The sequence below is a fragment of the Rhinatrema bivittatum genome, chromosome 4 (genome assembly GCF_901001135.1).
Source record: "Rhinatrema bivittatum chromosome 4, aRhiBiv1.1, whole genome shotgun sequence".
Classification (NCBI taxonomy): Eukaryota; Metazoa; Chordata; class Amphibia; order Gymnophiona; family Rhinatrematidae; genus Rhinatrema; species Rhinatrema bivittatum.
Genome location: NC_042618.1, coordinates 133,045,816 through 133,061,693, shown reverse-complemented (window position 1 = coordinate 133,061,693; position 15,878 = coordinate 133,045,816). Strand labels below are relative to the sequence as shown.

The window sequence follows — 15,878 nt, the reverse complement described above, 5'->3', positions numbered from 1 at the left end:
TACGAATATGGAGAATATTCGAAGCCTGGTGTGAAGACCACGACATTCTTCCGCGGACAGTCAAAATTCCCACGAATCTGGAATTCCTGCAGAACGGCTTACAGAAGGGGTTGTCTCTCAACTCTATCAAGGTGCAGGTGGCCGCGTTGGTCTGCTACAGAGCCAAAGTGGAGGGTGGCAGCTTAGCCTCTCACCCGGACGTTTCCCGTTTCCTGAAAGGGGTCAACAGATCCGAACACCCCTAAAGTGGCCAGTACCTTTATGGAATCTCAATCTAGTCCTAGACTTCCTAGCAGGAGCCTCCTTCAGTAACACCCGCGGTCTGTCCATCCGACTACTAACATTGAAGACTGCATTTCTAGTGGCAGTCTGTTCGACCCGTCGCATCTCTGAGCTTCAAGCACTGTCCTGTCGAGAACCATTCCTAGGGTTCACACCGGGATCCATACAGCTATGCACGGTCCCCTCCTTCCTCCCAAAAGTGGTTTCTCACTTCCATCTAAACCAAACCATCTCGCTACCATCGCTAGATGAGCATGAGGACTCGGAAGAATCTCGCCGCCTTCGCCACCTTAACGTCGGCAGACTCCTAGTCCAATACCTGGAAAGATCGGAATCCATACGAAAGAAGCACCACCTATTCGTCCTTCACAGTGGGAAGAAATGAGGGGAAGCGGCCTCATGGGCAACCATAGCCCGCTGGATCAAAGAAGTTATCAAGGCGGCCTACGTAGAGGCAGGTAAGCCTCCACCTCTACAAATCAAGGCCCATTCCACTAGAGCCCAGGCAGTGTCCTGGGTGGAAACCAAGATGCTGTCGCCTGCCGAGATCTGTCGGGCGGTGACATGGTCCTCCATTCACACCTTCTCTAGGTTCTACCACCTGGATGTTCAGGCTCGGGAGGACACAGCATTCACAAGGACACTACTAAGTGGGCCATGGGCAGCCTCCCACCTGGTTCGGGAGTAGCTTTTGTACATCCCATTGGTCCTGAGTCCATCTGCTACACGCCAGGAAATAGAGAAATTACTTACCTGATAATTTCGTTTTCTTTAGTGTAGACAGATGGACTCAGCTGCCGACAAACACGGAAACCTCTGGTAACAATTCCCGAGAGCAAGACAAACACGGGTAAACCAAGCTTCCCTCTAATTAGGACACCCATACCTACCGGGTGTCGGCGTTTCTCGGTTGAGTGCACTGGCGGTCTCCAGCTATAACCACATCAACCAGTCCAAGTTTAATCACATTAGCCAAGTTAATCAAAGTTAACCAAGTTAATCAAGTTATTCAGTCACACATATAGCCACAATTGCTTTTCGAAGGGAATACTGAAGAGCAGAGCTTCCTGCAGGGGTATATGTACTAGGGCTGACAGATTGAAATCTGATCTGTCTCCAACTGCTATCAGGAGCACACTCTACCCCATTGGTCCTGAGTCCATCTGTCTAGACTAAGGAAAACGAAATTATTAGGTAAGTAATTTCTTCAATGCTGTTTGAATATGCTTTGCTTTTAGACTTGGCCGTAGAAGCAGTCCTGCGCTTTTTCCCTAATGTCTGTGTATCAGTACCTGGACCTTAAAAGTCAGGGTTCAGCATTGGCTGTCATCTGAATCCAATTCCCATAAGAACATAACTTATCATACTGGGTCAGACTAAAGGTCCATCAAGCCCAGTATCCTGTTTCCAACAGTGGCCAATACAGGTCACAAGTACCTGACAGGATCCCAAGGGGTAGATAGATACCAGGGATAAGAAGTAGATTTCTGCAACTCCATCTTAATAATGGTTTATAGATTTTTCCTCAAGAAATTTGTCAAAACCTTTTTTAAATGCAGCTACACTAATAGCTTTCACCATACCTTCTGACAACAAATCCCAGAGGTTAATTATGCATTGAGTGAAAAATATATTTTCGCTTAGTTTTAAGTGTATCACCAAGTAACTTCATTGTGTGTCCCCTAGGCTTTGTACTCATTTTATAGACCTCAATCATCTCCCCTTAGCTGTCTCTTCTCCAAGCTGAAGAGACCTAACCTCTATAACGGACTCATTCTCCATCTCCTTTATCATTTTGGTTGCCCTTCTCTATACCTTTTCTAATTCTGCTATATCTTTTTTTGAGATGTGATGACCAGAACTGAAAACACAATATTCAAGATTAGGTCGTACCATGGAGCAATACAGAGGCATTATGATATTCTCTGTTTTATTTTCCATTCTTTTCCTAGCATTCTATTTTGCTTTCTTGGCTGCTGCACACTGAGCAGAATATTTCAACAATGACACCTAGATCTTTTTCCTGAATAGTGACTCCTAATGTGGAACCTTGCATTATTTAGATTTTATATTCTGCTTTTTGCACTTTTTTCAGTGCAAGCCCACAGAGGGCTTACAATCTAAGTTTGTAGAAGAGGCAATGGAGGGTAAAGTGACTTGCCCAAGGTCACAAGGAGCGACAGCAGGACTCAAACCCTAGTCTCCTGGTTCGTAGCCCACTGCTCTAACCACTAGGCTACTCCTCAGTCCACAATTTGGATTACTCTTCCCTAATGGGCTAAAAATGGGGGGTTATGTATGTGGCTGGGCCTTGCGTGCACTGCGCGCATTTTTGGAAAGGCATAACCCCTGTTATGTGCCAAAGTGCTGGGCCTCTCAAAAGGGCCGGGGCGGGACAGCACCATTTGATGCTGTCCTGGGGAAGTGCGTGCCAGCAGCCAGCCAGTACGCGGAGATTACTTCTGCTACTGAGGAGCAGTAAGTAATCTAACAGAAAAAAGATAAGTAGCTAGGAAGGGGAAAGGGGTCAGAGAGGAGAGAGGAAAGGGTAGGAAGGTTAGGTAAGGGTATAGGGAAGTTCCCTCCCAGTCCACTCCTTAATTGGAGTGGACTGGGAGGGAACTGGGGAAGCCATGCGGAGGAGGCCATTCATCCGCACATGCGTGCACATCATATATTTTATAACGTGCGTGCTGACATGCTCGTGTTATAAAATAGCCGCGTCCATGTGTGCGCGCCAGGAACCACGCGCGGGTCTTAAAATCATGTCCAGTCTTCCAGTTTCGCAAGGTCCTCTTGCAATTTCTCACAATCCACTTGTGATTTAACAATAATTTTAAATAATTTTGTGTCATCGGCAAATTTGATCACCTCACTTGTTGTTTCTATTTCCAGGTCCTTTATAAATATATTAAAAAGCAGTGGTCCTAGAACAGATCACTGTTCACCTTTCTCCATTGGGAAAATTTACCATTTAGCCCTACTCTCTCTTTTCTATCTTTTAACCAGTTTTCAATCCACAGTGGGACACTGCTCCCCTATCTCATGACTTTTTAATTTCCTAAGACGTCTCTCATGAAGGACTTTGTCAAATGCTTTCTGGAAAATCAGATACACTATATCAACTTGCTCACTTTTAGTCACATGTTTATTTACACCCTCAAAAAAGTAGCAGATTGGTAAGGCAAGAATTCCCTTGGCTAAATTCACGTTGGCTTTATCCCATTAAACTATGTCTATCTATATGTTCAGCAGTTTATGATAGTTTTTACCATTTTGCCTGGGACAGATGTCAGACTCGCTGGTCTGTAGTTTCCTGGAAAACCCCTGGAGCCCTTTTTAAAATTTGGCATTACATTGGCAACCCTCCAGTCTTCAGGTACCATAGACGATTTTAATGATAGTTTCTTAGCATGTAGACAGATGGACTCAGGACCGATGGGTTATGCTGTCCTGCCAGCAGATGAAGAGAGAGCAAGCTGATATCACAGTTAAATATCCTCCTGCAGTGACCCCAGCCTGTCAGTATTCTCCGTCTCCAGAAGATGGTGGGCGTGCATCTCCCTATGGGGATTGGTGTGAACTTTGGAGGGAGATTTTTAAATTGAGAAACGAAAGCCCCACTCTCCTGATGTGATACCTAAAGGTCCCTCCCCCAGTTGAGAAATTCCTGAGGTGATTTCTGTGGTTCCTCAGAGGTGTGCCTTGGTCCAGTAGCCAGTTCCCAGCGTGGACTTAGCTGCTTGTGTGGCTGAAAGGCAGCAGGTGCAGGAGGCTGAGCGCAGTGGTGATGGCAATTGCCCTCTCCCCCCGCAGCTGGAGACCGTTTCTGTATTCAACCAGTAAGCGCTGAGCTCCAGTAAATTTAAAAACAAACAAAAAACAGGTTTTATTGACAGAGAAAGTTGTGGTGTGGTGGTGGTGGTGGTGGGGGGTTAGGCCTTCCTTTGATCTCCGTGCTCAGCGCGCTGTACCGATGCCGTTCCTGCTCCTGCTGAGCTTAAGGGACCTGGACAGCCTGGCGGGTTGAGCGGTCCCGGTGGACTAGGCCCCGTATTCAGGCTTTTCTCTGCGCACCGTGTGATAGGCCGTGGAGGCATTTTTGCTCGCTCCTGTACGTGTCTTACTGCCCTCTACAGGAAGTCGGTGTGTGCAGTGTGTGCCGCATTATACGCGACTTTTGTGTGCATAACCTTGAAGTTGCTAGGAGTACTTGGGGCAGAGTCTATGTCACAGCTGAGGAAGAATCCCATTTAGTTTTCTTACGTAAAGCCTCTTGCTTTTTTTCTGTTATGGAGGCAGAGGCAGGTTTCAAAGGGGGTCGGGCATTGGAAGGCCTATACTCTCTGGATCCAGCTGTGAAGGAACGTTTGCAGTTTCCCAAAGTTGATGCACTTGTCTGCGACTTCTCTAAATGGACAACTAACCCCGTGGAAGGAGGAGTGGCCTTGAAGGATGTGCATGATTGGTGGCTTGAGTCTATCCTTAAGCAGACCTTTGATGCAGTGGCTATGACCTTGCAGATTGCTTCATGTTGTGCTCTTGGGGCATGTTCTTACTTGCTTCTCTCTCAGGAGGTGGATGATTTGGGGGTGCATTCCAGAGCAGTTATGGAACCCGGTGCCGCCTTTTTAGCAGACGCAAGCTGTGATTTGGTCTGTACATCAGCCAGAGGAGTGGTTTTGGTGGTAGCGGTCAGACATCAGCTATGGTTGCAAAATTGGTCAGCTGACACAGCCTCCAAGACTAATGTTACAAAAATGCCCTTTAAAGGTTCACTCTTGTTTGAGAGCGAGTTGGAAAAGCTGGCCTGAAAGTGGGGTGAATTTCCAGATCCCTGGTTACCAGAAGATGATAAGCAATTACAGCGCCCCTTTTCTGTGAGGGGTCGTCTGAGGCTCGAAGCATTTTTGTCCCTACATGAATTCAACTTTTTAGAGAACTTGGCCTTTTGGTAGGTCTCCATCCTTTTGTCCCTGTCAATCCAAGAGAGGTAGTGGCCAGTCCCGAGCTTCCCAATGAAGATTTGCCGACTCAACTTCGGGAGGAGTAGATAGGGGATGCCTGTCTCTCTTTTATCAGAGGTGGGTCAAGATCACATTGGATGAATAGGTCCTGGAAGTAATATGGGAAGGCTATGTGCTGAATTTTTGCAGCATTCCTTGGGACGTGTTCATGGTATCTTGTTACTCTCTGTAGAAGAAGCAGGCAGTGGAGTTTATGCTTCTGAGGCTCCTGCGGCTGCGAACTGTGGTTCCCATGCCTGCTTCTCAGGAAAATATGGGGCACTATTCCATTTATTTCATTGTGCCCAAGAAGGAAGGTTCCTTTTGTCCCATCCTAGACCTCAAGAGTGACAACTTTCATCTGCGGGTGACTCATTTTTGCATGGAAACTTTGCACTCTGTGATAATGATCTTACAGTCGGGAGAATTTCTGACCTACCTGGATCTGTCCAAGGCTTACCTGCATATTCCCATCCATTTGGAACACCAAAGTTTTCTGCACTTTGCAGTGCTGGGTCACCATTGTCAGTTTCGGGCACTGCCCTTTGGTCTAGCCATCCCCCCAAGAATTTTTTCCAAGGTCATGGTTGTTGTGGCAGCATTGAGAAGAGATGGGATCCTGGTGCACCCATACTTGAATGACTGACTGATTCAAGCCAAGTCTTTGGAAGAGAGCATCCAGGTGACTAACAAGGTGATCTCCCTGCTGTGGGAGCTTGGTTGGGTGGTGAACCTGGCCAAGAACAGTCTCAGACCTTCTCAGTTGTTGGAGTATCTGGGAGTTTGATCTGGGCAAGGGCTTTCTGTTGGACGCACAGATCGAAAAGTTGATGTCTCAGGTGCATCAGTTGGTGAACACTATCCGCCCAACAGTGTGGAGCTATCTACAGATGCTCTGTTTGATGGCAGCAACCCTGCATCCTCTTCAGCGTTCACTGCTGGTCTCGTTGGAATCTACAGTCTCAGGACTATTCGTATTGCCTCCACTTGCCGATGGAGGTCTTTTGTCATCTACATTGGTGGATGCAGGAGATTCATCTGAGGCAGGGAGTGCCCTTGTCCTCCCCACACTGGTTGGTTCTCTCGACAGATGCGAGTCTCCAAGGTTGGGGAACTCACTATCAGAAACTAATGGCCCAGGAGCGTTGGATGCCTGAAGAGGCTCTCTGGAACATCAATCACCTGCAAGCCCGGGTGGTCAAGCTGGCGTGCTTGCAGTTCAGCCACAGACTTCTGGGACAGGTAGTCTGCGTGATGTTGGACAACGCAACAATGGTGGCCTACATCAATTGTCAGGGAGGAACCAAGAGCCAGCAAGTGTCACATGAGATAGACTAACTTATGGGATGGGTGGAAGGCCATCTTCAGATGATCTCGGCCTCCCACATTGCAGGAAAAGACAACATAAGAGCAGACTTTCTCAGCAGGGAGAGTCTGGACCCTGGAGAATGGGTGTTGTCAGCAGAGGCATTTCAGCTGATAGTGGATCACTGGGGCCTTCCATCCCTAGACTTGCTGGCAACTTCTCGCAATGCGAAGGTTCCTCACTTCTTCAGTCACAGGAGAGATCGTGGTCCCTGGGCATTGATGCTCTCATACAGGTTTGGCTGGAAGACTACTGGCTTTATGCCTTTCCTTCATGGCCCTTGCTGGGCCGGGTCATTTGCAGAATCAAGGTCCACAGGGGGATAGTACTCCTGGTGGCTCCAGATTGGCCCAGGGATCCGTGGTATGAGGACTTGCTGAGACTCTTGGTGGAGGACCCTCTTCGTCTTCCACTGCACATGGATCTGTTGCTACAGGGACCAGTTATTCATCAGGATTTGGCTTGGTTCTGTCTTATGGTTTGGCCCTGAGAGGGCTCGCTTGTTGAAGTGTGGATATTATTCTGTAGTAATTGCTACCTTCTTCCATAGATAGAAATGTGGAAAAAAGGATTCACACTCACAAAGAGGGGAGTAGCTGGCTTGTTACGGCGGTTACTACCCCAAATCAAATAAGTCTGATACTTCACTTTCAATGCATATACAGCATAGTTCTCTGATTCAACGGCAGGGGAGAAGAAAAACCGATACTTCACACATCCAGCAGAGCTCTCTGCTTCAACGGCAGGGGAGAAAATGAGGGTTCGCACTCACAAAACGGGGAGTAGCTGGCTTGTTACGGCGGTTACTACCCCAAACCAAATATGCCTGATACTTCACTTTCAATGCACATCCAGCATGGCTCTCTGCTTCAACAGCATGGGAGAAGACTGATACTTCACGCGTATCCAGCATAGCTCCCTGCTTCAACGGCAGGGGAGAAGAAAAACAACCAATAAGGGCTGTATAACATAGGCTGGGTAAAACAAATAAGCATGGGTGTAGCTTGCTTATTGCGGCGGCTACTACCCCGAACTAATCAAGCTAGATATTTCACTTGGATGCAGCTCCATCACTGCTCTCTACATTAAAACTGGGGGTGGAAGGGAAATAGAACCAAGAGCTAAGAGAAACAGATAAGTATGAGAGAAAAAATGTGTGAAGCTTGCTGGGCAGACTGGATGGGCCATTTGGTCTTCTTCTGCCGTCATTTCTATGTTTCTATATGTTTCTATGTATGTGTGGGTCTGGAGAATGTTTGAGGCCTGGTGCGAGGAGTAAGGTGTTCTTCCTTGGTCGGTTAAGATCCCGCTTATTCTGGAATTTTTTCAGGATGGGTTGACTAAAGGATTGGCCCTTAATTCCTTGAAGGTTCAAGTTGCGGCTCTTACATGTTTCAGAGGCGCAGTGAATAGTGTTTCCTTGTTGTCCCATCCTGATGTGGCCCGATTTTTTAAAGGGGTAAAGCAACTTCGGACCTTGCGGTTGCCGGTTCCATTGTGGAGTCTTCAACTGGTGCTGGATTATTTTAGCGGGCCCTGCTTTTCGACCACTGTGCAATCTTTCCTTGTGGTTACAGAACCTGAAGAGAGTGTACTTGGTGGCTATATGTTCTACGTGTCGTATTTCTGACTTGCAGGCATTGTCTTCCTGGGAGCCTTTCCTTCGGGTGACTCCAAGGTTGTTGCAGCTGCATACTGTTCCATCCTTCTTGCCTAAGGTGGTTTCAGAATTTCATCTGAATCAGTCCATTTCCTTGCCATCTCTGAATAAGGTCAGGGACACAGAGGAATATCGCCTTCTGCGTTCCTTGGAGGTTAAGAGGCTTGTGCGCTATCTGGAGGTTTCTGAGCCTTTTCGGAGGTCAGATCGCCAATTTGTAGTTCATTTATTTATTTATTTTTAATTTTTCTATACCGAAATTCCTGTATGAGATACAAATCAATCCGGTTTACAGAGAACGGGAACTCGCCCGGGGCTTGTCTGGCCAGGGCTTTTTACATTAAAACATTAAAATTTACAAAACATTGCATTAAATCTTTAAAACTTTTTACATTGAAAACATTAAACATGGCTTATTTACAGTAACAGATAAATATAGAATACCGTTAAATAAACAGCTCAGAGTAAGACTCAGAGTAAGCTAATTGAAAACGTTAAACATGGCTTATTTACAGTAACAGATAAATATAGAATACCGTTAAATAAACAGCTCAGAGTAAGTAGCTCCGATCAACATGAGTGGGAGGCAGATCGGCCATGAGATCCCTACTGTACAATAATGGTTACAATAGTATGTCTTGAGGAGACAATAATGGTGATTGCATTGATGAAATTAATGTTATGGCTGCAGAAAGTTTGGAGCTGAATAGCTTATCAAAGAATTGACTGGGAATGAGCAATGGGTAGTGTGGGGGTGGAGGGTGAAGGAAGGAGGTTGGGAAGCCTGGTTACATAGTTCATGGCAAAAAGAAGCAGGGTGAACCAGCTTCACAAGCTACAATAGCTCGCTGGAGTAAGGTCGTGGTCACAGCCGCGTATTTGGATGTTGAGAAGCTGTTGCCTGTTCGGGTTAAGACTCATTCCACTAGGGCTCAGGCATTGGCATGGACAGAGGTTCGTTTGTTGTCTCCTGTTGAGATCTGCTGAGATCTGCCGAGCTGCGACGTGGTCCTCCTAACATTTTTTCCATGTTTTATCATCTGCATGTGCAGGCCCGGGAGGACACAGCCTTTTCATGTGTGATGTTGACTGGACCTTGCGCAGCCTCCTGCCCTGTTTGGGAGTAGCTTTGGTACATTATACTGGTACTGAGTCCATCTGTCTACGCACTAGGAAATGTAGAAGTTACCTGATAATTTTATTTTTCTTAGTGTAGACAGATGCACTTAGCTTCCCGACCTCTGCTGCCGACTGCTTATGTTCATGGTTTTCCTGTGGGGATACGGATCCCAGGGGATTACTGGTAAGTGTTCATCCAGTCCCTAGAATGGGGTACCTATGTTCTTACTCGAGTTCAGTGTTTGTTGTTAGTGGAGTAATTATGGTTGACTGCTTTTAATCACGTTTTTTGCAGTCTGTCCACAGTTGCTTTTGAAAAGAATACTGGCAGGTTGGGGTCACTGCAGGAGTATATATACTGTGACGTCAGCTTGCTGTGACTCTATCTGCTGGCAAGGCAGTATAACCCACTGGTCCTGAGTCCATCTGTCTTCACTAAGGAAAACAAAATTATCAGGTATGTAATTTCTCCATTTACAAATTACTAATAGCAGATCTGCAATTTAATTTTTCAGTTCTTTCTTTTTTTTTTCAGCACCCCCTCCTGCCGTCAAAGCAGAGAGCAATGTTGCAGATCAAGTCAAAATCATGTAAGCTAATCGGTTAAGGATAGTAATCCCCATGCCTTCTGTTAGGGGTAATAGTTGCTGCTCCTTGCAGGTTAACTCCATGCCCCCTTTTCTTCACCTCCAACCCTTAGGGATCCACAGTGTTTATCCCATGCCTTTTAGAATTTGTATACTGTTTTCATCTTCACCACCTCTTCCAGCAGGGGAATTCCAGGCATTCACCATCCTTTACAGTAAGAAATATTTCCTGATGTTGTTCTGAGTCATCCCTCCTGGAGTTTCATATTGTGACACCTGGTTCTACTGTTTGCTTTCCAATGGAAAAGGTTTGAGGTTCAGTCATCATTAAAACCTTTTAGGTATCTGAAGGTCTGTATCATGTCTCCCCTATACCTTCTCTCTTCCAGGGTATACATATTCAGATCCTTCAGCTTCTCTTTGAAAGTCTTCCAATACAGACCCCACACCATTCTGTTTGCGGTTCTCTGGACCGCCTCCGTTCTGTCTCTATCCTTTTTGAGATACGGGCTCCAGAACTGAACACAGTACTCCAGGTGGGGCCTCACCAAGGATCTGTTCAAGGGCATTATCACCTCTTTTTTTCTTAGTGTTTATTCCTCACTCTATGCAGCCCAGCATGCTTATGGCTTTAGCTATCGCCTTGTCACCTTGCTTTGCCACCTTCAGGTTGCCAGACTAACTATCACCCCAAGGTCCCTCTTCCAGTTCGTGTACATTAATCTTTCACCCCCCCATTATATACAGCTGTTTTGAATTACTGCACCACAGATGGATGATTCTGCACTTCTTGGCATTGAATCCCAGGTGCCAAGTCTTTGACCACTCTTCAAGCTTTCTTAAATCACTTTTCATTCTCTCCTTCAGACATGTCCACTCTGTTGCAGATCTTAGTATAATCTGCAAAAGTCAAACTTTACCTTCTATCCCTTCCATAATGTTGCTTACAAAGATATTGAGCACAACTGGACCCAAAACCGATCCATGTAGCACTCCACTTAAAACTGTTCTCTCTTCAGAGTAGGCTCCGTTTACTATTACACAATATCTCCTACCAGTCAACCAGTTTGTAATCCACGTCCCAAGCTTCTCATTCTATTCATGAGCCTCCTATGCGGGACAATATCAAAAGCTTTATTGAAATACAAGTAAATCACATTGAGTACTCTTCCTTGATCCAAATCTCTAGTTACCATATCAAAAAGGTCAATTAGATTTGTCTGACAGGACCTTCCCCTGGTGAATCCATGCTGTCTTGGATCCAGTAACCTGAGGCAGGATAGATTATGCCTCTTGGAGTACAGCCCCATTCCCCTTCCTATTAGGCCAGTGGCAATACAATGGTCTCTTTGAATTTGTGTGTCAGTCCCTGAAGACACAGGCCTTGCTTCAGGGAAGAATAACACAGCAGTGCTTCCATCCCTGGCCTTTCTAGGAAGTGAGATTGCAGTGCTGTCCAAAAGGCCAGGTGTGAAAGCTATATTAACTGGGACAGAGTATATTTTACACACAACTCCTTAATGAATGAGGATGGAGGTACATGCTAATTACTATTTGCATTACACCCCATTAAGGTATTGTGTACAGGTAACATAGCACACCCAAAATGGCATTGGAAATTCTGTACTTTCAGAAATGTGTTGTTTGCTGCCACCCGCCTCATTCATTGCCTGTCAATGGAAAAAAAAAACCCCTTGAACAACCTTTGGGGGTCATTTATCAAAATGCGGTAAGGCGTTTTCGCATGCGATCGTATGGTGCGATGCAAATTCCAAAAATAGGAGGAGTGTGGGTTAGCCTGCCAAGAGCTATCGCACAGCCATAATGATGATTTTAACAACACCTCTTTCAAATGTGTTAGGCTGTGATGTTTCATTGCCATGTCTCCTGTAAGTCTGATTTTGGGAGAGGGAGAGAGAGAGAGAGACAGACTAGCCATAATATTGTGACCCATAGGCAGGTATTTGTATCCCTATGGTAGGCCCACCTAGTAACTCGAGGTGGGGATTAGGTAAGAGTGTAGGGGGTTAGGGGCCACTTTGACATGCTACGTGACACCTACGAACAGAACAGTGGTCTCTTGTGAAGATATGCTGGCCTTCGGAGTGAGGAAACTCACTCCAAGATGAGATTTGGGCAAGGTTCTCTCAACCTAGCTTGATGTAGTCCATCACTCCGAAGGCCAGCAAATCTTCACAAGAGACCACTGTTCTGTTCGTAGGTGTCACGTAGCATGTCAAAGTGGCCCCTAACCCCCTACACTCTTACCTAATCCCCACCTCGAGTTACTAGGTGGGCCTACCATAGGGATACAAATACCTGCCTATGGGCCACAATATTATGGCCAGGCTCTCGCTCTCTCGCTCTCTCTCCCCATTAAAAATGGTCCCCCAGTGGTTGAATGCAGGAAATACAGCATAAAACACACCCCTTTTGCTATCGCATGCGGTACTTACCGCATTTTGATAAATCCAGGCCTTTGTTAGTTCCTTCATAACTGACAGGCTGATACATTTTCGACAGGTAATAGCGCATCAAAAACGCGCGTCCAACCCCCTAAAACTAATAGCGCCCGCAACATGCAAATGCATGTTGATGGCCCTATTAGTTATTCCCTTGCGATTCACTAAGTAAAATGTGCAGCTAAGCCGCACATTTTACTTTCAGAAATTAGAGCCTACCCAAAGGTAGGCGTTAATTTCTGCCGGCACCGGGAAAGTGCTGGCAGAAAGTGCCGGGAAAATGCCGGGAAAGTGCCCTCCAACTTAATATCATGGTGGTATTAAGTCGGAGGACCAAAAAGTTAAAAATAATTAAAAAAAAATTTTTAAATCGGCCTGCGGCTCACAGGTTGAAAACCGGATGCTCAATTTTGTCGGTGTCCGGTTTCCGAACCCATGGCTGTCAGCGGGTTTAAGAACCAACGCCAGCAAAATTGAGCATCGGCTGTCAAACTTGCTGACAGCCACCGCTCCTGTCAAAAAAGAGGCGCTAGGGACGCGCTAGTGTCCCTAGCGCCTCTTTTTACCGCGGGCCCTAATTTGAATAATTTTTTTTTCTGAATCGCGCGCACAGGAGAGCGGGTGCTCGACCGCTCTCCCGCGATTCTTACTGTATCGGCCTGTGAGTTATAATCTGTTATTAAGACCTCAGTCTTCAGCCTGTCCAGTTACTGGCTGCTGTTGAGTCCTTTGCAGTCCATTCTTTGAAGGGAACTGTGTGGTAGCAGATTTTATGCTATCTGATGAAATATCTGAATAATTTGGGTTTTCCACTAAAAAATAAAAGTCAGTTGCTGAATGTGTTAAATTATCTGCTGTGTGTATTAGACTTTTGTTGTTTTTATTTTTGGCTGTACTTGTAAAAGGTGCTTTGTGTGTATAATTGGCTTCAGTTAACTCATCATTCTACAAGGAAATGATGTAAAATAACTATGCAGTAGCATGCTGCAAAGCGCTAAAAACCTTAACTGCAGGCCACCTTAACATGATAGTATTTAGTTGCTCTAACCACCTGACTCCTAGCCCTCAGGGCAGGAAGGTTGGAATTTTTGACCATATACAGCAAACGTTACAGCTGTTTGCTTCTGGCTCTTCAGCAATGACTATTGTGGTTGTAAGTATGAAATCACCGTCTGAGCTGACGCTCCCACGCAGGCGGTGACTTGCCTGAGATTACGCCAGTCTCTTATCAACAGCTGTTTGTTTTTTCTGCACACAAAATTCACTGGAATTCAGACCAGGAACAGCAGCATTTCAGAAGCCAGTACGCTGCAGGGGCCAATTATGTAAGACTGAGATAGCAAAGAAGGTGGGAAAGCTGCTTAAGCAAAAGTTGTTGTTTTTTTTTTTAAACAAACAAACCTATTTTCTGAGCTATTGTGTTCAGAAAAAGTGGGAAGCAGACCCGGTCCATGGCCAAAGGCTCAGAAGAATTACTTTTTATCACAGGCTGCTTGTCTCTGTGAAGCCACAAATAGTGCCAAAGATGGGTTTGATAAGGCACAAAAATTTCTCATTTAGAAAAGCCCCCATGCTCAGTTTACTACTGGTGAATGGGGTTCTTAGTGGCAAGCTAATGATTGCATAGAGCTAGTGTATGTCAAAGGACTACATCCCTGTTTGTCAACAAAGCAAATCTGCAACTTACACCATGGCGCTGTGAAACCTAACACAAGTCCACCAAGTGGAAGTGTCCTCTATTGAAAGGGTCACATTTGGTTTTTTTCCATCGGTGGCATGTTATTCCCATGTCCAGTGACCTCTTTGTAGTCAAGGGCCTTTACTCAATCCTTATCCTCCTTGACCTATCCACTGCTTTTGACACTGTTGATTGCCATCTATTCCTTGTCACATTGTACTCTATTTTGGTTTTCTTCTTACCTCCCCCGTCCTACTTTTACTTTATCCTGTAGTGGTTCTTCATCCAAAGCTATTCTGCCAGACTCTCTCCTAGGCCCTCTTTTCTATCTACACTTCCTCAGTACTCTGATCTACTCCCATGACTTTCAGTACCACTCTTATGCTGATGACTCCCAAATGTGCTTCTCTACACCATGCATTTCACCAGAAATCCAAGGTCTAGGTAAATTTACAAGGTTTGGCAATCCTGAAAACCAGACCTGTTTGTGTCATACAAGAACCAGTATGTGCTATCACTGTTTTAGTATATGTAACTCAAAGTACTTTATAATAATTTCAGCTAGTACAGAACAAGTCAGTTGCCTTAGCAATTGGCACAACCAGAGAAAGCAAAGCTTCTTTGCTCAGAAATATGTTTTATTTTATTCATCTGTGTGCACTAAAATATATGAGACATCCAAAGGTCATGAGTTAGGGCACCACTAGATGTAATAAAATAACAGGTAAGTAGGGAAATACTAGACTGTATAGTCAGAGTTCTTTGGAATACCTGGGTCCATCAGCAATAGAGCCGTAGCGGATGAAAACCTGACTTAGTCATTAGATCTTTTTATTGCTTTGACGCGCTTCCTTTTCATCTGCCAAAAACCAGGTTGCTGCTGCGTTTAGGAATCTGCAGGTCTAGAGCAGTCTAACGTCAATCCCTGCAAGTCTCTGACCTGCCTCCCGCCCACCCCTAGGGGCTTGCTCTCTTGCTGGCTGAATCACCAGACGGTAACATATTTGCCTTCCCGGGCTCCTGAACGGTGGGACTGCAGCCCTGCAGAGTTTGTCCAGAGGGGCAGGTCTGTGGTGCCAGCTCACTCCTGGGTGTGGGACTCGAGGAAGGAAGGGGGAGGAAACCTTTCAAAAGCCCTTTGCATCCCGAGAGGGCTGAAGCACAGATCCGCCAGAGCTCCCACACTAAGCTCATCTCTGCCTGATCAAAATGCAGCAGGAAAGCAGAATATTGAAAGAGGGCTTTCTGGTTAAGAGGGTAAGTTGATAGCCATTACTAAATGAATAAGTATTTTCTAGTCTGTTTTGATTTTACTTTGCATTGCTATTTATGTGGTAGTTTTTGCCAGGTAAAACAGCAAGCATATTTGTATACAATAAAACAAAATGTATTCATAATTTCTTTAAAATTAATTTACTCCTGAAAGCTAGTCAAGAAACTTATCAGTACAATAAAAAGGTATCACCTTGTTTATTTTGTTTTCTGTGCATTCAAGTGGTTTATCTCGGCAGCCACACTGCTCGATTTAAATTCAGAAACTGGCTGGAAAGTTTAACATCAAAACTATAGTTTAACATAGGCTTGATCAACGTTTTTTGATAGAGTCCCAGCCAAACAACATCAACGCTTCCACGGGAGATATTGCCACGCTGTGTGGGGTTCCCCTTACACTGCCAGGGAGGGGAGCGGCCCCCTCCCAGTGTCCACTGCTCCCACTA

At 45.5% G+C, this 15,878-nt stretch overlaps 1 protein-coding gene across 1 annotated transcript in view; it reads left to right on the top strand.

Annotated features, from left to right (window-relative positions):
* The first annotated feature begins 15,171 nt into the window (after window positions 1-15,171).
* PLEK2 (pleckstrin 2) overlaps window positions 15,172-15,878 on the top strand; it is a 37,569-nt gene continuing 36,862 nt past the window's right edge. The window contains exon 1 of the mRNA XM_029598860.1: window positions 15,172-15,417. Within this exon, the coding sequence (XP_029454720.1) occupies window positions 15,370-15,417 (48 nt within the window). The 5' untranslated portion in view covers window positions 15,172-15,369. The remainder of the gene's footprint in view (window positions 15,418-15,878) is intronic.